The sequence below is a fragment of the Protomyctophum bolini genome, assembly GCF_963924005.1.
Source record: "Protomyctophum bolini genome assembly, chromosome: 20".
Lineage (NCBI taxonomy): Eukaryota > Metazoa > Chordata > Actinopteri > Myctophiformes > Myctophidae > Protomyctophum > Protomyctophum bolini.
Window position 1 is genome coordinate 2,278,947 of NC_137881.1, and position 20,751 is coordinate 2,299,697.

The 20,751-nt window shown below is 41.5% G+C and overlaps 1 protein-coding gene across 1 annotated transcript; it reads right to left on the reverse strand.

The window, feature by feature from the left end:
• Nucleotides 1–7,404: 7,404 nt before the first annotated feature.
• On the reverse strand, nt 7,405–19,619 carry snrpb (small nuclear ribonucleoprotein polypeptides B and B1). The gene is made up of 7 exons (XM_080792596.1): nt 19,488–19,619; nt 16,369–16,520; nt 14,622–14,733; nt 12,581–12,733; nt 11,681–11,834; nt 10,374–10,499; nt 7,405–7,736 (listed from the first exon to the last, which is right to left on the reverse strand). Exons 1-7 carry the CDS (start codon nt 19,488–19,490, stop codon nt 7,702–7,704), a joined length of 735 nt encoding a protein of 244 aa, XP_080648722.1. The 5' UTR covers nt 19,491–19,619; the 3' UTR covers nt 7,405–7,701.
• Between the last annotated feature and the right edge of the window lie 1,132 nt (nt 19,620–20,751).

Consider the following 20,751-nt stretch of genomic DNA (forward strand, 5'->3'; position numbering starts at 1 on the left):
ACTCCACATTTTATCCAATTCTATCCCAATTTATTTTATTTATTCTCAAAAGGTGGCTATATATGATTCAGTAATACCTTTATTATGAAGTGATGCTTTTGTTTTATTTTTTTATTTTATTTTGAAGCAATACTTCTATTATCAGGGTTAACTTTGTTTTTTCTTATATACAATCGACTGCTGTGTGAAATATTAATATATTAATCTTGTACATAAATAAATATGACATTTAATTTCAGATGTTTGGAAAAACATACACAAATCTGAACATTAAGAGTATATTAAACATTTGTTGAATTATATGTTTGTTTGATAATTATTCCCATTAATACAACTATTATAAACTCATATTTTTCCCCCTGCTGTTGATGGTGCTTGAATGAATATCATATATTTTTGTTTTTTATTAAACATTAATGTTTCTAAAACAATGTCACTCCTCAGACAGTTCCCTGTATGACAGATAGATGGTGCTGATGGTCTACACATAGTAGCTGTACATTGTGTTATAATAATTATTGGGATGTGTTTTCTAAGGATTGTACAGATTAAAAACACATTTAAAGTGAGAACCGAGTTGTGTGACATTCTCTTCTTGAAGTGTGTTCTACTAATACACACTAAACCCAAGCGTTTAGGTTATAAACAGTTTTAAGCACATATTTGTAACACTTTTTAAACGTGTCAGTGTTTAGATTTCAAACAGAAGAACATGTTTAATCGCCTGTAACACTTTTTAAACACATAAACGTGTTTAGTTTTTACAATCAAAGTCAGTCATATTATAGGTGTTTAGAATTTGAACACTAGGTGTTCTCGTGAGGTGTTTGAGTGAACTCGTGTTCTACTGTATTTTATGACCATTAATAAACATTTGGCATTTTATTATTACACACTGGTGTTTAGGTTTAAACGCGTCACATGTTCCAGGGATTTACAGTGAATACCTACAGTGTCGCACAAGAGTATAGCAAAGAAAAACCATATCAATACCTTTTTCCGATAGTATATTTTTGAGGGGCGCAGCTTTGATGTTTGTGTTTTCCGAACTAAATTAAAAACGCCATCGACGATGGATGGAGAAGTTACGTCATGCGTGTCTGAGCTAGTCGCCATATGAATGTCGGTGGAACTGGGAACCCTTGGCCGATAACGTGGGGACGCACCGAAAGGGACATTCTGGGCCGAAACCGAATATACGAAACAGTTGGCCGAAAGCCGAATAGCCTTTTTTCCCTAACATGCTGTCATGGCCGTACCTTAAAGCTACCTGATTTATGGCAAAAGACATGATTATGGAAAAACTTGACTTAAAGGGACACTTCACCCTTTTTGCAAAAAAATATATGTTAATGACGTTTAGAAGCTTTAGAACACTTTCCTGGGGGTCTTTATGTGTGTAATATATGGTTTTAGATATTTTAGATTGTAGCAGTGAGCCTGTTGTCTCTGATGTCATGGACACTGGGCTCACTTCCTTCCTGGACTACATGTTGTCTCAGTAAGACAGCTCTCCCCCTATCCACAAGGAGGAGCAGTGCACCAAAGAATTATGGGAATTGTAGTCCAGGAAGGTAGTGAGACCAGTGTCCATGACATCAGAGACAACAGGCTCACTGCTACAATCTAAAATATCTAAAACCACATATTACACACATAAAGACCCCCAGGAAAGTGATCTAAAGCTTCTAAACGTCATTAACATATATTTTTTTACAAAAAGGGTGAAGTGTCCCTTTAACCTAGGCTAATTAGAGACAACCTGGACACCCCATCATGCAGAACGAGAGATACAGAGAATCACCAAACCCATAATATAATGTGGGGACTTTTAAATAATAGTGGATTTTAGATTTAGAGTTTTACACCATTTGGATTTTTAGATACCGGTAGGCTTTTGAAGTTTTATATTTATGTGATCGGCAAAATAATTCAGTGTTTTTTAAATGGCACCAGTCTTTTAAAACCTGTGATCATGCTGAAAAGTTGAGTAAAATTAGTGTCAATTTGGGGGGCCTTGACATGAAAAGATCAGTATGCAAACCAAATAACACAGAATATGCCATCCTTAAAATAAAATAAACTGTGTATTATACTTTCTCCTGGTGTACGACTGTATATCATCATCATGAAAATAATGTAGGATGTATAGACTCCATATCGACGGATACGCAAGTTATGGGTATCGGGAAGGGAACGATATTTAGCCTAGTATATATATCACTACATCACTACTAGTAGTAAGAGTTACAGATACAGAGCAGAAGAAAAGTACCGTCTACAACAGGGACAGGCAACCTTTGGTACCGGTGCCAACCGTGGCAACATTGGCACCAAGGATGGCGATCACTGGCACACTGGCAGTGAGACAGGCTTTTTGGTCAACTATAGAGCACCGAAGTTCTGACGTAACTCGCTCATCCCGACGATTCCCCTGGTTCGCGGAAGTAATTTCTCCATGGAGAATAACATGGGGTGATCTTAACATCGTCTACTATAAGCGTTGTGGTCGAAAAATAAACAAGCTGTCTCTGCGTTATTGTCAGGGAGGTGTCTCTGTATCGTTATATTGTCAGGGAGGTGTCTCTGTATCGTTATATTGTCAGGGAGGTGTCTCTGTATCGTTATGTCAGGGAGGTGTCTCTGTATCGTTATTGTCAGGGAGGTGTCTCTGTATCGTTATATTGTCAGGGAGGTGTCTCTGTATCGTTATATTGTCAGGGAGGTGTCTCTGTATCGTTATATTGTCAGGGAGGTGTCTCTGTATCGTTATATTGTCAGGGAGGTGTCTCTGTATCGTTATATTGTCAGGGAGGTGTCTCTGTATCGTTATATTGTCAGGGAGGTGTCTCTGTATCGTTATATTGTCAGGGAGGTGTCTCTGTATCGTTATATTGTCAGGGAGGTGTCTCTGTATCGTTATATTGTCAGGGAGGTGTCTCTGTGTAGTTATATTGTTAGGGAGGTGTCTCTGTATCGTTATATTGTCAGGGAGGTGTCTCTGTATCGTTATATTGTCAGGGAGGTGTCTCTGTATCGTTATATTGTCAGGGAGGTGTCTCTGTATCGTTATATTGTCAGGGAGGTGTCTCTGTATCGTTATATTGTCAGGGAGGTGTCTCTGTATCGTTATATTGTCAGGGAGGTGTCTCTGTATCGTTATATTGTCAGGGAGGTGTCTCTGTATCGTTATATTGTCAGGGAGGTGTCTCTGTATCGTTATATTGTCAGGGAGGTGTCTCTGTATCGTTATATTGTCAGGGAGGTGTCTCTGTATCGTTATATTGTCAGGGAGGTGTCTCTGTATCGTTATATTGTCAGGGAGGTGTCTCTGTATCGTTATATTGTCAGGGAGGTGTCTCTGTGTCGTTATATTGTCAGGGAGGTTTCTCTGTATCGTTATATTGTCAGGGAGGTGTCTCTGTATCGTTATATTGTCAGGGAGGTGTCTCTGTATCGTTATATTGTCAGGGAGGTGTCTCTGTATCGTTTGCAACAGTCAGTCACTCATATATGATACAGTCTGCTTCTAGCGAAAATCTAACTAATTCAGCAGCAGTAACATTAGCGTTTTCTCTCAGTCAGTTGATTCTTCATATCCATATGAGTGAAGCGGCCGGGGTGACATGTTTATTTTTCAAACACAGTTGTTATATGAGGCGATCTAAAATCGCCTCAATGGGGATTTCAATGCAACTAAACAAATACATGAACCTGGGGACTGACGCCCTCTACTGAAAGAGACGTCAGACTTCGGTGCTCTATTAAAAAACTATTAAACAAGGCCCTCACATTTGTATGTAAATTACATCCTGCACATAATTCTACATTCATTAAAACTGCATGGGGAGAGAGTCGAGTCATTGCTCCGAATCTAATGATCATTATAAATTACAATGTGAGACAACATTTATAAAAAGGAAGGGGGAAAGGTTATATTTGTGTACAATCAAAATGTTGGAATTTGGACTAAAAGTGAGCTAATGCCTGTTGGCTTGAGGGATATATCTGTGCTAGAGCGACTACCATTTAGAATTTCACGGGAAACCTTTACCTACCTAGGTATCCAAATTACTAAAGATTTCTCCTCACTTTTCAAGGCCAACTACCCCCCTCTGCTGGCGAAACTAAAAAACATTGAATTTTGGAAATCGCTCCCTATTTCATCAAAATGATGTTTCTTCCCCAACTGTTGTACCTTTTCCAATGCCTCCCTGTGTTTCTACCCAAGTCCTTCTTCAAACGCTTAGACTCAATTGTCCTTCCCTTTATCTGGGAATACAAAAAACATAGGATCAAAAAATCCCATCTATGTAAACCAAAGCAGGTTGGTGGGCTTGCTCTGCCTATATTACTGGTCATCCAATGTTAGAGCAATTTCGGCCTGGATAAACAACACAGCTGAACCTCCCCGTTGGCTACAATGGGAGCAGGAGAAATGCCTCCCCGTTGGCTACAATGGGAGCAGGAGAAATGCCTCCCCGTTGGCTACAATGGGAGCAGGAGAAATGCCTCCCCGTTGGCTACAATGGGAGCAGGAGAAATGCCTCCCCGTTGGCTACAATGGGAGCAGGAGAAATGCCTCCCCGTTGGCTACAATGGGAGCAGGAGAAATGCCTCCCCGTTGGCTACAATGGGAGCAGGAGAAATGTCGGCCATGCTGTTTGAGTTCAATAATATTATCCCCCGTGAAATTAGATAAATCCACTTACAATGGATGCCTTGTCATTCACAGTATGATGAGAATCTGGAAACAAATCAAAACATATTTTAGGAACAACTCACTATCTTTTCTGCTCCCTATAGCTGATAACCCCTCATTTATACCATCCCAACTGGATGATGCGTTTGTACAATGGAAGGGTTTGGGTATACGCACAATTGGAGACTTATACATGGGTGGAACTTTTGCCTCATTTGCTCAACTGCAGGAAAAGTATAGACTCCCTAGGAGTGACTTTTTTAGGTTTCTACAGGTTAGGAACTACATCCGTAACTTTTCTCCCACTTTTGAGAGATACACCTTCATCCCTAGATAGGTTCCTTCTTAATAATACAGTACCAGACGTGAGGGTGTCACATCTTTACGAATCATTTCAAGTGGCAAACCTACCTACTACTACATCAGCTATTAAGCTGGCATGGGGAAATGAACTGGGGACCTCAATTTCAGACGAGCTCTGGGAAGACAGCCTTGAAGAAATGAATGCGTGCTCTATCAATTCCAGACATTGCCTTATCCAGTTTCGAGTCATACATAGACTCCACTATTCCAAATTAAAATTACATAACATATACCCAGATATTTCTTCGCATTGTGACAAATGTAATACAATAGATGCAAATCTTCTTCACAGCTTCGCCCTTTGCCCTCGGATACAAAGATATTGGATTAAGATATTTGAGACGCTCTCTGATATTTTGAGTATTCATATTGACCCCGATCCTGTACTAATAATTCTGGGTTTGTCAGACTCCATGCCTATGTTGACGAGAGCACAGACTCTTCTCATATGGTCTGATTACAGCGAAAAAAACTAATTCTGGCACACTGGAAGAAGGAAGAGGCTCCTGCATTTAAGCACTGGTTAAATGAAATGACTAGTACACTTAATCTTGAGAGAATAAGGTATTTCCTGAGAAACAGGGAGAGACAGTTTGATAAGGTTTGGCTGCCCCCTTGTCCATTACCCGAGTAGAAACGATTAATAGACAGGATACCATTGATATGGTTGACTGTACGCCATTTTCTTTTCAGATCTTTTCCTTGAGCTTTCTATCATCTTATTATATAGTATGCAGTGTCACTGAGCAGTATGGGTGGGAGGGTTAAGGGATTTCTTTATCTTTTGTCTTTTTTTTTTTTCTTCATTTTGTTTCATAAAAAAAGTATTTCATATTATGTTTGTAATAATTTATCTGTTCAATAAAAACATATTTGACAAAAAAAATGTTGGAATTTTCTATGTGGTGTCGTTAAAATTAATGTTGACATTAACACTTTGTTTCCAAAAGGGTTGCAGACCAAAGACAATACAAAGGTAGGAAGTATTAAACTGCTTCATCTCTCTGTACTGAAAAACGTTGTTGAAAGTACACCAATATGGCCAGAGGAGGGCAGTGTGACTCCAAACATGGAGAGTGGTGGAAGAGATACTGACATTTGACATAATACAACTAGAGACATCAGAGAATATTCGTCTAAAACTATTCCATTTGTGTTTTCTAAATAGCCAGTAGCTAAGTATAAAACAGGTTTTTTAAGTGGTTGAACCGATGTAGATGTTATAAGTATATTTAGCTGGGGACCCCCTGGAACCTCCTCAAGGACCCGTGGGGGTCCCTGCATGGCCTCGACCGAACGGTCTATCCTATTAGATGAGTTAAAAATGTACTTTTAAATAAATAAAAATCAAGATGTAGTAGTACCAAAAGTAAGAGTGCTCATTATGCAGACTGTCCAATTCCACACGTGTAGAACATCTTTGAATATAGCAGATCTGCATCACAACCAAAGTAATCCACAAAGTGCATGAATTCCCCACACAGGCTGTCCATAATTAAGCCCTAGGCCTGGAGGCGTGCCCGTCTATGCCCAACCCACTAACCCAATTAACCTAAAATATCTTCAGAATAATTCTTGGCTAAATAATAACAGAAATAATAATCAAAATCATAGTGAATTGGCTTCTACAAACAAGTTATAAAACGTATTGTAGTGGAGTAAAAAAGTATATTTTGCCTCAGATGTAGTGGAGTAGAAGTAAAGGTATTGGAAATACACAAGTAAAAAATATACTTAAGCATGAATGAACTTGACCACTTCTTCCCCACTTGAGCCTTTAGATTCCCCGATTAGCAGATTCACCTTCCCAACACAGGTAGGCCTGCCCTATAAATGCAGTTTAACAGTACAAAGAAAATAAATCAGTAAGCTTTTATGCAGTGATTTATCCCACGATTTTGTAACCCAGTTTTCTTTTCACCCAGTGCCAATTATCTAATGTAATCCTGGGCGCTACACTTCCTCTGCCAACCTGGGGGGGGGGGGGGGGGGGCAGCGGACTGACCTCATGCCTCCTTCTATGCATGAGGAGTCCAAGCTGCTTCTTTTCACCTGACAGAGGGGAATTTCCCTGGTTGGACGTAGCGCGTGGAAGGAACACGTTATTCCAACCAGTTCCTTTCCCCTCCATCAGGCGCCCCGGCTGGCCAGGGGGAGGCAGTTTCAGGATTACTGATTATTATCTCCTGGTCCTAGAGCTCAAACAAACAAAAAAATACCAGATCTACAAGCTCACAACATGACAACGACGTTGTGAGCTTGAGATATATTACCGCTGTATCCGTTAAAACATTATTAGACGTTTTAAATAATAATCATGAACTAGAAAACCAGTAAACTCAGGTCGAAGATTTTTTTATTCTCTCCCCATGTCGTCAAAAGACAAATGAACAATAATAACGTCTCAAAACAAGGCAGTCCTGAATTTACACCGTCCGATCTTTATTACAAAAAACAAAAATATTAAGGAAATATAAAAAGTTTGAAACTATACACAGCCGGGTTCGGTTAGCTGGCTGGCTCGCTTACGCAGGGAGGGGGAGGGGTGTTCTCATCCCATCCCAGGGAGGGATGGAGGGAGGGAGGGGTGTTCTCACCCCATCCCAGGGAGGGATGGAGCGAGGGGGGGGGTGTTCTCATGGGCGTGGGGGTCTCATCCCTGGAGGTGGACCTGAAAGACACAATAATTAAAAAATATATATTAAAAAAATACAAATAAATATTTTTTATTTTTGTAAAAATACACTGGCACAATGTCAATTTTTTACATTGGCCATTTTAAAAATAAAATAGCAGATCGTTAACTATTTTAACCCATTTAGGACTGAGACCAGATTCTCACTGAGACCAGATTCTACAAACTTTCTGATATGTTTCCCTATGTTTTCTATATCAGTGGTGCTCAAACTATTTCATATCAAGGACCCCTAGAATTTACTGTATTTGGCCACGGACCCCCCATCTGAAAATATGTAGTTCCAGGGACCCCCCCCCCCCCCCAGAAGGAAAGATTTGAGTTAAAAAAGTTCGCTCTGAAATAATATATATATATATATTCAAAGATTTGTGCCACATTTAAGATTTTTCAAAAATAGCAGATCTACAAGCTCTGTAGATGAGCTATGAGCTTGTAGATCTGCTATTTTTCAACAGCTAAAGCATAACAATGCTTAAAACACCCAAAACGGATTGATAAATAGCAGATCGGCATCATTTCGTGCCATGCTGTGAGCTTGTACAAAAACTAAATCTTTTTAAAGTGTGCGAGCCACGGATTCATTATTAAATGGACTAAAGCCTTTTGAAACATTACGTTTATGTCAAGCATCAGGTTAATGTCTAAGTATATCAACATGTCAACAACACATTGATTTACATTAATGTCTAAGTACCAACAACGTATTGATTTCAGATCATTTTCCTGCTGAGATCAGTTAAACGCTTCAAAGCTTTTATTTTCATCGTGCCCTGCAGTGACAGTGACCTGTCAGCTGGGGGCGCTACAATTCGGCCTTTTGTTTACATCACTTCTCAGCAATCAAATAAAACTGAATATGCCGTCCTTTAAAAAAAACTGTATACCATTATACTTTCTCCTACAAGACCAAAGATAAAAATCATTTAGGATGTCGTTTTCAGTGGTTCTCAAACATTGTCATCATGCCAGGGACCCCCATAAAAGACCTGATCCCCTTTAGGCACCATTTAGATGCAGTCTAGTCATCTAGTCAAATCAGATTCAAATCTGATTGATTTCTCAAATTTGATCTTTTGGCACCGACCGTTCAGACTGGCAGCCAAATGTAGCCTGAGTCAGATCTGTGCCACTTCCAGATTGGAATCTGATGTATTTAAATAAGTCTAAACCAGGGGGGGGGCAGTCAGACAGATATTTAACCAGGGGGGCAGTCAGACAGATATTTAACCAGGGGGGCAGTCAGACAGATATTTAACCAGGGGGGCAGTCAGACAGATATTTAACCAGGGGGGCAGTCAGACAGATATTTAACCAGGGGGGCAGTCAGACAGATATTTAACCAGGGGGGCAGTCAGACAGATATTTAACCAGGGGGGCAGTCAGACAGATATTTAACCAGGGGGGCAGTCAGACAGATATTTAACCAGGGGGGCAGTCAGACAGATATTTAACCAGGGGGGCAGTCAGACAGATATTTAACCAGGGGGCAGTCAGACAGATATTTAACCAGGGGGCAGTCAGACAGATATTTAACCAGGGGGGCAGTCAGACAGATATTTAACCAGGGGGGCAGTCAGACAGATATTTAACCAGGGGGGGCAGTCAGACAGATATTTAACCAGGGGGGCCAGTCAGACAGATATTTAACCAGGGGGCCAGTCAGACAGATATTTAACCAGGGGGGCAGTCAGACAGATATTTAACCAGGGGGGCAGTCAGACAGATATTTAACCAGGGGGGCAGTCAGACAGATATTTAACCAGGGGGCCAGTCAGACAGATATTTAACCAGGGGGGCAGTCAGACAGATATTTAACCAGGGGGGCAGTCAGACAGATATTTAACCAGGGGGCCAGTCAGACAGATATTTAACCAGGGGGCCAGTCAGACAGATATTTAACCAGGGGGGCAGTCAGACAGATATTTAACCAGGGGGGCAGTCAGACAGATATTTAACCAGGGGGGCAGTCAGACAGATATTTAACCAGGGGTGCAGTCAGACACATGTTTAACCAGGGGGGCAGTCAGACAGATATGTAACCAGGGGGGGGCAGTCAGACAGATATTTTGTGAAGCCACTAAGGAAATCGGGACTTCCTGAAAGTTCATATAATGTTGTGGCGCTGTCATTGGGCCCAAAAAAACCCCCATATCCCCATAGAGGTCCATGTATTTGGGCCCAACTTCACCTAGACTGTATTACCTTAATAAACATGGTCATGAATACGTTCTGCTTCCAGTCACTAGTTTAAAGTCTCATTTCTCATGTCATAATATTCTTTTTGGAAAATCATGGTCCCATTTATTAAAAAAATGACCATAAAGTTGCGTATGTTCTGAGGAAGTCCCGCCTCGTTGTCTGGGCCAGCCAATGGCCAGCTGTGCCCAAACAGATCTAGAAAGATGGACTGACAGGCTTCATTTTACGTCCATATCAGACACGGCGAACGCTTTGTCCATATTATTTTTACAGTCTAAACACATGAAATCAGATTTAGATCAGGTTGTTGCATTCAGACTGATCTCCTCAAATCAGATTTCTTAAGTGTCACCAGTGGGTGGGTCTGTGGTTGCACCACTCAAAAATGAACAGATCTGACAGTCCTCTCACCTCTCATGCCAGGGGGTGGCGGCCTCATGCCGGGAGGGGGCATTCCCATTGGTGCACCTCGGCCAGGAGGCATTCCCATTGGTGGACCCATGGGTGGACGCATGCCTGGGGGCGGTCCCATCATACCTGAGGTGAAAGGGGAAAAAAAACAGTATGTTAGCAATGTTGTGAAACACAGATTACGGTTCCAGTGTTGACAATACAATAATACATTAGGGCAGCACTGGAACGATTTTTACACTTATTCCGAAGACCTGAGATCAGATTCTACAGAAATATCTTCTAAATCAGGGTTGCCCTTCAAAATGAATATATCAACAAGATCTACTCACTGAAAACATTATAATACCATTGCTGAAAATGGCTTTGGAATAGCTAGCGCAGCGCTGGCATTATATTTAAGACAAAAGCACTTGGAAAGGGGAGAAATGGAATAGGTAGTTTCTTTGTATTTCATTTGTAATATATTACATTATATTTGTGCACAGCAAACAAAGTATTGCATTATGGGTTTGAGCTGACAGGCACTTTTTTATGTCAGTCGATCAAGTCAACTTAATTAATTTAAGAAATTGTTTTTACATTTAAATTAAATATTCTTTAGGAGGCATGTCATGTGATCTACCTGCACAGCCTTTGTGGTCTACCTTTTGGGCACCCCTGTTCTAAAATCATAAACGTTCTTAAAATCCTATGATTCTATATGAGTAGTTCTCAAACTATTTCATGTCAGGGACCCCCTGGGTTATCTTATTTTTACTTTGCAGACGACCCTCATTTGAAAATATGTTGTTCCAGGGACCCCCCCAGAAGCAAAGATTTGAGTGAAAAATGTTGACTGTGTGAAAGAACATATATTCAAAGAGTTGCACCCATTTTCTTGTTTAAAAAAAAAAAAACGCTATGAGCTTGTAGATCTGCTATTTTTCAACAGCTAAAGTTTAAATGGTAAAGTGGTTAAAAGGCAACACAGATGTGTCCTCAGGTCTACTCTAAATGGGTTAATTAAAAAAGACTGTTCTAAGTAAATAAGCTTATTAAATCAATCAGAGCTGAGATCAGTTCAACGCTTCAAAGCTTTTATTTTCATCGTGCCCTGCAGTGACAGTGACCTGTCAGCTGGGGGCGCTACAATTCGGCCTTTTGTTTACATCACTTCTCAGCAACCATTCTTTTCAAGAAGAATTTGAAGGTCTTCAGAAAACTTATTAGGTTTTTAGAAGGCATAATAAAATGGGCCAATAGCTGATCTACAAGCTCCCACAACCAGAGTGTGTGATTGGTTTGTCTTGCAGGACTATAATTACCTCGACCCATGCCCGGGCCCATGCCTGGGGGCGGGGCTCCGCGGCCCATAGGGGGCGGTCCGCCGCGACCCGGAGGGTACTGGGTGGGCGCCCCGCCGATGGTGGCGCCGGCCGCCACCGCGCCAACGGTACCGCGACCCTGAGGAGTCATCACCTAGGAAACAAGACCGCAAAATATGAGAACATTTACAATGTAGGGATTTATCAGATCGCTCTTAATACAGAGCGATTTACAGTGAAGCAAAAACACCACATGGTAATACATCACATATATAAAAGAAAGTCAACTAAGGAAGTTAAGAACATAGCATAGTCTAACAGTAGTGTCTAACACTAAAACATTCCAGGCGACCAAAACTAAATTAAATCTATTCAAGGGACTAGAATTAGCTGCCAAAACCAACTGCTAATCAAGACCGGCAATTTGATGTATTGTTTATTCATGTTTTTGTCAAGCATCACGTTAATGTCTATCAACATGTCAATTATGTATCGATTTTTAGATCAATTGAAAGGATCATTTTCCTATCGATTCAATTCCGTTGCTGAGATCAGTTCAACGCTTCAAAGCTTTTATTTTCATCGTGCCCTGCAGTGACAGTGACGTGTCAGCTGGGGGCGCTACAATTCGGCCTTTTGTTTACATCACTTCTCAGCAACCCCAAAGAACACAGATTGCACGGTTCATATAATATTTTAACCCATTCTGGGCGGGAACCGCTTTTGGTGTTAGCAATAGCATTATGTTATGCTTGAGCTATTGAAAAATAACAGATCTACAAGCTCATAGCGAGCTTGTATGTAGGTCTGCTATTATTGGGGGGGGAAAAAATCGAAGAAGAACATTTTTATAGAATCTGATCTCAGGTCAGAATGGGATATAAAGTAATTTTGCTGTACCTGTTGACTGGGTCCTCCCACCCCTCTGACGGGCCCTGCCAGGCCAGCAGGCGCCTGAGGCATGGGCGCCCCGGCCGGGACCCCCCGTCCTGCCGCTCGGCCCACGCCGGGACCCCCAGCGACTCCGGCCAGAGGAACGCGGGCGATGCCCGTCTGAAATAAAAACAACAACAGTCAACGCATGTTCAGAGAGCTTCATTCATGCATTGTTTTTTTTTTATCCCACGATTTTTGTAACCCATTTTTTCACCCCCGTGTCAATTATCTAATGTGATCCTGGGCTCTACACACCCTCCGCCAACCTAGTCCCCATATATGGGGGACAAGGGGAGACCAACCTAGTCCCCATATATGGGGGACAAAGGGAGACCAACCTAGTCCCCATATATGGGGGACAAAGGGAGACCAACCTAGTCCCCATATATGGGGGACAAGGGGAGACCAACCTAGTCCCCATATATGGGGGACAAAGGGAGACCAACCTAGTCCCCATATATGGGGGACAAGGGGAGACAAGGGGAGACCAACCTAGTCCCCATATATGGGGGACAAAGGGAGACCAACCTAGTCCCCCATATATGGGGGACAAGGGGAGAGCAACCTAGTCCCCATATATGGGGGACAAGGGGAGAGCAACGGACTTGAACTCATGCTTCCTTCATGCCTGAGTGTCCAAGTTGCTCCTTTACACCTGACAGGGGGGAGTTTCCCTGGTTGGACGTAGCGCGTGGAAGGAACACGTTATTCCAACCAGTTCCTTTCCCCTCCATCAGGCGCCCCGGCTGGCCAGGGGGAGGCATATATATAGTCAGTCATTACGCTTCTATATCTCTGCTGTCGGGAGGAGACCTCAGAACTCCAAAATGTTTTATTTTTCCAGGAAAAATTAAAAATATGTATTTTTCAGGAAATTAAGAAAACCTTAAATATATATTTTTTTAAACAAAGCAAAACAGCCTCATCAAAGTTGGTGTTGTGACTTCATAGCGTGTCAATTACTTGCACGAGAGGGGGAGAGGTGGTGGAGTTAGTTGCTTTAGCAGACCGTTTGAGGGTCCAATGGAGTTAAGAGGTTTTGTCCAAAGCACTTTTTACTACTTTCCATTGGTTCAATATTTTCAAAACACACACACAGACGTAAAGGGTGATCAATAGCACTGATTTATGCACAAAACTCAAATATTGTGTTACGAGGTTTCCTCCAGACAGCAACGATATATTGATTTACATTAATGTACATTAAGTATCAACAATGTATTGATTTCAGATCATTTTCCTGCTGAGATCAGTTCAACGCTTCAAAGGTTTTATTTTCATCGTGCCCTGCAGTGACAGTGACCTGTCAGCTGGGGGCGCTACAATTCGGCCTTTTGTTTACATCACTTCTCAGCAACCAAAGAACACTGAATATGCCGTCCTTAAAAGAAAGTGTATATCATTATACTTTCTCCTACAAGACTGTAAATCATCATAAACATCATTTAGGATGTCGTTTTCAGTGGTTCTCAAACATTGTCACCACAACTAGGCATACATGACAATATTGTATGATGAATTATTAGGGCATCAAGTTAACAAAATGAATAACCCAAGAAGTTGAAATGTGGAGATCTGAGGTACCAACATCATCAACAACAGAGACATGCACACGTTTATTCATTTCATATTTCATATCTATAAGCCGAAATCACTGTTAAAACCCATTTTAGGCGGGCACCCCTTTTGGTGTTGGCATTATGTCATGCTTTAGCTATTGAACAATAGCAGATCTACAAGCTCATAGCGCGCCACCGAGTGGCGCGCTATGAGCTTGTAGGTCTGCTATTTTTGAAAAATCGAAGAACGACTGAAAACTGTCAGGATGTAGAAGACCTTTTTAGATTTCAGGTCAAAATGGGTTAATTTCGTATTTCATATCTATAAGCCGAAATCACTGTTAAAATCACTAAATGATTAGCTATGAATATCATTCAGGTATCGATACACCAAAGTAACATTTCTATCCATTTTTAATAATAATAATAATATTAGTTTGCCGTACGTCTTTTGGGGGCGGTCCCTCCACCGTCATGGAGACCAGGTTCTCTCCTCTCAGCAGAACCAACCCCAGAACCCTCTTCTCCTCTCGCTCCGGCTGTTTGGAGTTCTTAGGCCTGAGGAGAAGGTAAACACACACACGTTAGTAATGTAGTCTGCTTGGAGTTCTTATGCCTGAGGAGAAGGTACACACACACACACGTTAGTAATGTAGTCTGTTTGGAGTTCTTAGGCCTGAGGAGAAGACACACACACACACGTTAGTAATGTAGTCTGTTTGGAGTTCTTAGGCCTGAGGACAAGGTACACATACACACGTTAGTATTGTAGTCTGCTTGGAGTTCTTAGGCCTGAGGAGAAGGTACACACACACACGTTAGTAATATAGTCTGCTTGGCGTTCTTAGGCCCGTTTTTTATTGTAGAAACGCTCCAGGAATAAAGACACAGACTTGTGGGAGGTTGAGGGTTTTCCTCATAACAGCCGACCAGCTGAAGAAAATCAAATTTGAGGCGTTAACCTCTCTTTGCTTTCAGGACCTTTCTGAGACCATTTATGTTCATCAGCACGCTTCTAAACTTGTATTCCAATTCCTAGTTTCGTCACTTCAAATGCCCTTTCATCTTAAAATACCGTAATGACCGAAAATAGCCGATCTACACGGTCACAACACGTCGCACTGTGGCGTGTTGTGAGCTTGTAGGTCTGCTATTTTCGGTGCGCAGCATTGCTTTCACAGATGAAGACAGGCTTGTCTTCTATAGTTATATGACTGAAGCCTGTGGTGTAGCCGTGGGGTGATTATTACCATGTCTTCACAGATGAAGACACGCTGCATGGAGTCTAGGACGCGGTGGTGATTATTACCATGTCTTCACAGATGAAGACAGGCTGCATGGAGTCTAGGACGTGGTGGTGATTATTACCATGTCTTCACAGATGAAGACAGGCTGCATGGAGTCTAGGACGTGGTGGTGATTATTACCATGTCTTCGGTTGCTGAGATCAGTTAAACGCTTCAGGGGGGTTGTTTTCATCGCTGCCCTCCCTGCACCGACAGTGACGTGTCAGCGGGGGGCGCTAATTCGGCCTTTCGTTTCATCACTTCTCAGCAACCAAAACGACGACATGGTCAATCACCGACTAGATACCGTCGCAAATATAGGAGAGCCATTTAAGACGCTTCTTAACCAAAGATAATGTCACATAGTACATATTTTAATCTCCCGGCTCTAAGACTGTACATTTTAGAACAGTGTTTTTATTTAACCAGTGGTCCGGGGACCACCAGTGGTCCTTGAGGGGGTTCCAGGTGGTCCCCATGGAGAGTTGGTCAACTAAAGGGACCCTTATAGATAATTGTACGCTCTCAATAGTTAAATTGTTACATCTGCATTTACTTCAAGTAACACAATTAGAGAATGCAGAAGAATTGTAATTTTGTATCAATGCATGTTGTCTCTCCTAAAAACGGCACCAGATCAATACTGCATGGATGGAATTGTGGACAAAATCCTTAATAGTCTTTGAGTCTGAGCGGCTAAATGTCATCAAATGGTGGTTCCGTGGCTCAAATAGACAAATAAAGAACGAACCTTGAAATGAAATGGGTTGGAAAACGACTGTTTTAGAACATCAGGGCTTGGTGGATGGTTAACCCATTTTGGTGTTTTTGAAAAATCGAAGAACCACTGACATAGAAACATAGCTTGTGATTCTGATCTCAGGTCAAAATGGGTTTCAAAACGTACTTGATCTTCCTGAACTCGTCGCAGTCACAGAGGATCAGGTTCATGTGTTTGTCGAAGGCCTTGAAGGTCCCGATGAAGATGCGTCCGTCCTGGAGGATGCACCGCATCCTGAAGTCGATGTGCTGCAGCATCTTGCTGCTCTTACCCACCGTCTGAAAGACACGGAAACACAGGGTTCACACAAAGCTGTACAACACCCAGCAATGTAATGGGGCCCCAGGACCAAGGGGTGGTCTTTTAGATGGGACCCAGGGGTGGTCTTTTATTTAGAGGGGACCCCGGGACATTTGAGTCCCACTTCAACGGTATTTTAGAGTACAGTATTGCATCCAAGGACCCTGGAGGCAGGGTGACATGATTGCGTCCTCTCAATTTAGTGAGTCTACACTATGGGGGCCGTTCACACCTGAGACACAGCCGTCTCCTCTGTGTCTCCGTCTCCCTACGACACACAGAAGAGACAGGAGACACTGAAAGAGAAAGAGACAGCCGTGTCTCAGGTGTGAACTGTGAACGGCCCCTAAGGATGCAGGCTATTTGCATCACTGAAGCGAACACCCCCTGGTGGTCTTAACGACACTGCGATACTGGGTCACAAAAACCTGTGACACACCCCAAATACGCACAACAATACAAGGTTAACAAAACTGCAGCAGTTTTTAAATCATCAACACTAAAGTCACACCCAGACAGTTATAATAAGTTGCTGAGATCAGTTCAACGCTTCAAAGCTTTTATTTTCATCGTGCCCTGCAGTGACAGTGACGTGTCAGCTGGGGGCGCTACAATTCGGCCTTTTGTTTACATCACTTCTCAGCAACCAAATAACACTGTCCTCATTATTGCACATACAATTAAATTATAATACTGAATGTCAATAAGCTAAAATATCCAGACCGAAAGGGTTTGTTTATTAGAATTATGTGTCGTTCTAAACCCCTTTGTGCTATTGAAAAATAGCAGATCTACAAGCTCATAGCGCTACGAGCTTGGAGATCTGCAATATTTGAAAAAAATGGTGTGGCCCAAATCTTTGAATATATCTTTCAGAGCGATTTAACTCAAATCTTTGCTTCTGGGGGGGGGATCATGAAAAACGTTTAGAATCACTGACATGGAAACATAGCGTTTTTCTGAAAACTGTCATGATTTAGAAGACATTTGTAAAATCTGTCTCAGTCCTAAATGGATTAAGAGCGTCTGATAAATGCCTACATTGTAAATTGTAATATTGTAATTCAATGATTGTCTGCTGAGAGGCTTTCACCTTCCCATTGTTGTCTCTGCATAAGTTATCTATAGCTCAGTATTCACCGACACCCTGAAACTCTTTTGATCAACACCTCTATAGTGATTGAAATTAAACCTTTTGTTTACAACCAGAGGGTGTGATTTTGGGGGGGGGGGCGGGGGTGGTATCTGATCATGTCACAGCCTCCCTACAGCCACAACATACCTGCGCTATGAGCTTGTAGATCTGCTTAGTTTCAATAGCTTTTCGATTTCTGAAAAATCGTGAGAATGTGGTGCAAATCTTTGAACATATATTCTTTCAGAGCGAACGTTTTAACTCAAATCTTTGCTTCTGTGGAGGTTCCTGGAAGTACATATTTCCAGATGCTGGGGGTCTGCGTCCAAATACATCATTATAATTATTGGGGTCCTTGAAACGAAATGGTTTGAGAACCACCGATAGAGAAACATAGGTTTTTCAGAAAACTGTCATGATTTAGAAGACATTTGTGTAGAATCAGTTCTCAAATCTTGATGGGTTAACAGTAAGAGCAGAAACACATCTGTGTCACCGTATAGCTTTTAACGACTTTAACCAATATTTTAAACTTCAGCTGTTGGAAAAATAGCAGCTTTTCCCCCTCCATACAGGTTACATGATGTGGGAGTGTACACACAGAAACAGTGTGTGTTGCCAATGTCTGATTATATACAGTAATATACTGCTTGTTTTTCAGTTAAAATATTGTCAAGGACGCCCGAATTAATATGCATTTATCCACAGAAAATATTTTGTGCCCATGAACCCCCCTACAAGATTTGTTGCACATTTGTCATGTTTAGATTTTGTTGTTGAAAAAGAGCAATCTACAATCTACAAGCTCACATTGTGAGATTGTAGATGGGGGACCGCAGCCTAATTCAGGTCAAACCTGGGGCTCCTTGAAAAGAAAACGTTTGAAAAACAGCTAGAGCCGTAAAAACTCCTCTCTCGTGGGGGTCCTTGGCATACATTTACAAATGGGGGTCCACAGGCTATTAAATTAGTATAATTTGCGGGGTCCCTGACACGAAGAACGAGCGGTTTAGAAGGGCACTGATTGTGTTCAATCACACTACAGCTAGCTAGGATTAGCAGCAAGCTAACCAACAAGGACGCTAACCAACACACACCCTACTACAGTACAGCGTCCAACAAACAGCCTCATATCAACTTAAAATACTATTAAACACCCACTATGTGGAGGGCAGGACCACGAGGGTTCTTTACGGGTCCATTTGGCTCCATGCGTTACCGAGGAGTCGTTTAAACAGCACACACACATTGTGTAAGTGTGTGTGTTACCATTAGCCGCTAATGCTAGCTACCAAACACTAAACAGTTGTTGTACCGCCTGTTACTTAAAACAGTTTATCGTTTAAAACGGGAACAAATACTGACTCCAGTCCAGGATCAGAGAGATGCATGGATATAAAACACTGCGATACATTCATTCATGTCACGCAAATGTTTAAATGAGGACACCAGAAGCGTGAATATCAATGAGATTGAATGAATGAATGCACGCCTCGTTCACTGCGATGTTTGGCCGAAGCGGCAACATTATAAACACATATTTATATATAATATACAGAATGATATAATAAAAGGCAATAACGAGGATAAACAGATAATCAATGTAACGCTAGGTTTACGAAACATGAGTCAACTCTAGACTCGAGAATCACGGACGTCGCTGCAACGTTTGTCCGAAGGCAGCGGCAGCGTCGACAATGAATGAAGTTATGATTATTATTACTATTACAAAATTACATGTTTTCTAATTATAAATAACGGCTTCAATGAACCCCGCGTGCAGGATAAACACCCGTATCGATCATCTCACCATGTTTGCAGATCAGATGGCTCCGATTCCCTGCAGATTCTGATCGGATGCGATTTGGTATAAAAAATTGACCCGCTGAGCGTCGATGCCGCCAACCAGGTCCGTGCGATGCTTGTGTGTGTCTGACCGCAGGGCGCAGGACGGGAACTGACGGAGGCACGGAGGAGGAAGTGACGGGTGGGCTCTCTCTACGTTCCGGCCGAAACCGCTAAACGTTTTCAACTATGGTTCCGTTTCATGATGAATTCCTGTTCTGTTCTTTAACTACATAGAAGTGTCTATTTGTATGTCTCTAAATGTTTTGATGAATTGAACAATGTTGACCCTGTTGTAAACAAGTGTAATGCTTAATTGGGTCGTCCTCCACTCACAGTTAACAGTCTCTGTATTGAGTCTGTGCTTAAAATGTACTGTAATTCTACAAACTGTTAATAAATATTTCAATCAATCAATCAATTCAAATGGCATTAGAGTTTAGAGTTTCAGTCAATTTTATTAGGATCCCCATAAAAACATGACATTCGACATGAATTACATTACAGGACATATACATACAGGATATATAAATAAAATAAAATTGAAAATATTATCCTAAATCATGACAATATGATAATGATAATAATAATGGTCCCCCTCTTTGTTCACTTGTATGCCACTTGTATTGGAAAAAAAGGAGAAAAAAAGCCTCTCAGTTTTCAGGTCAAATATTGATGTCATGTGATTCATTTAAATGAATTCATTACATTACAAAGCCTCTAATTAAATTAGATATATTTCTAATCGAGTCCCTGCAGGTCCCAGCCTTAATTAGTCCAGAAAACCATCTTATTGTTTAATAAAATAAATATTTATTAACAGTTTGCAGAATTACAGTCAAGCACAAACTCAATACAAAGACTGTTAACTGTGAGTGGACGACCCAATTAGGCGTTACACTTGTTTACAACAGGGTCCACATTGTTCAATTCATCAAAACATTTAGAGACGTACAAATAGACACTTCTATGTAGTTAAAGAACAGAACAGGAATTCATCATATAGGAAGCAAAAGGGGAAAAGATACATATACAGTGAGGGGAAAGGGGATTCAGATTTGACTGGGGCCAGTTTCGAATTGCAGCCATCCGTAGGTGCCCTTTGAGAGCGGTTTTGAAGGAGTCAAGGGATTCACATGTCTTAAAGACTGTTGGTAGGGCGTTCCACATTTTGGTCGCATAGGAGCGAAAATAATTTAGTCCCTTGTTTGTGCCGAATCTGGGTTGTA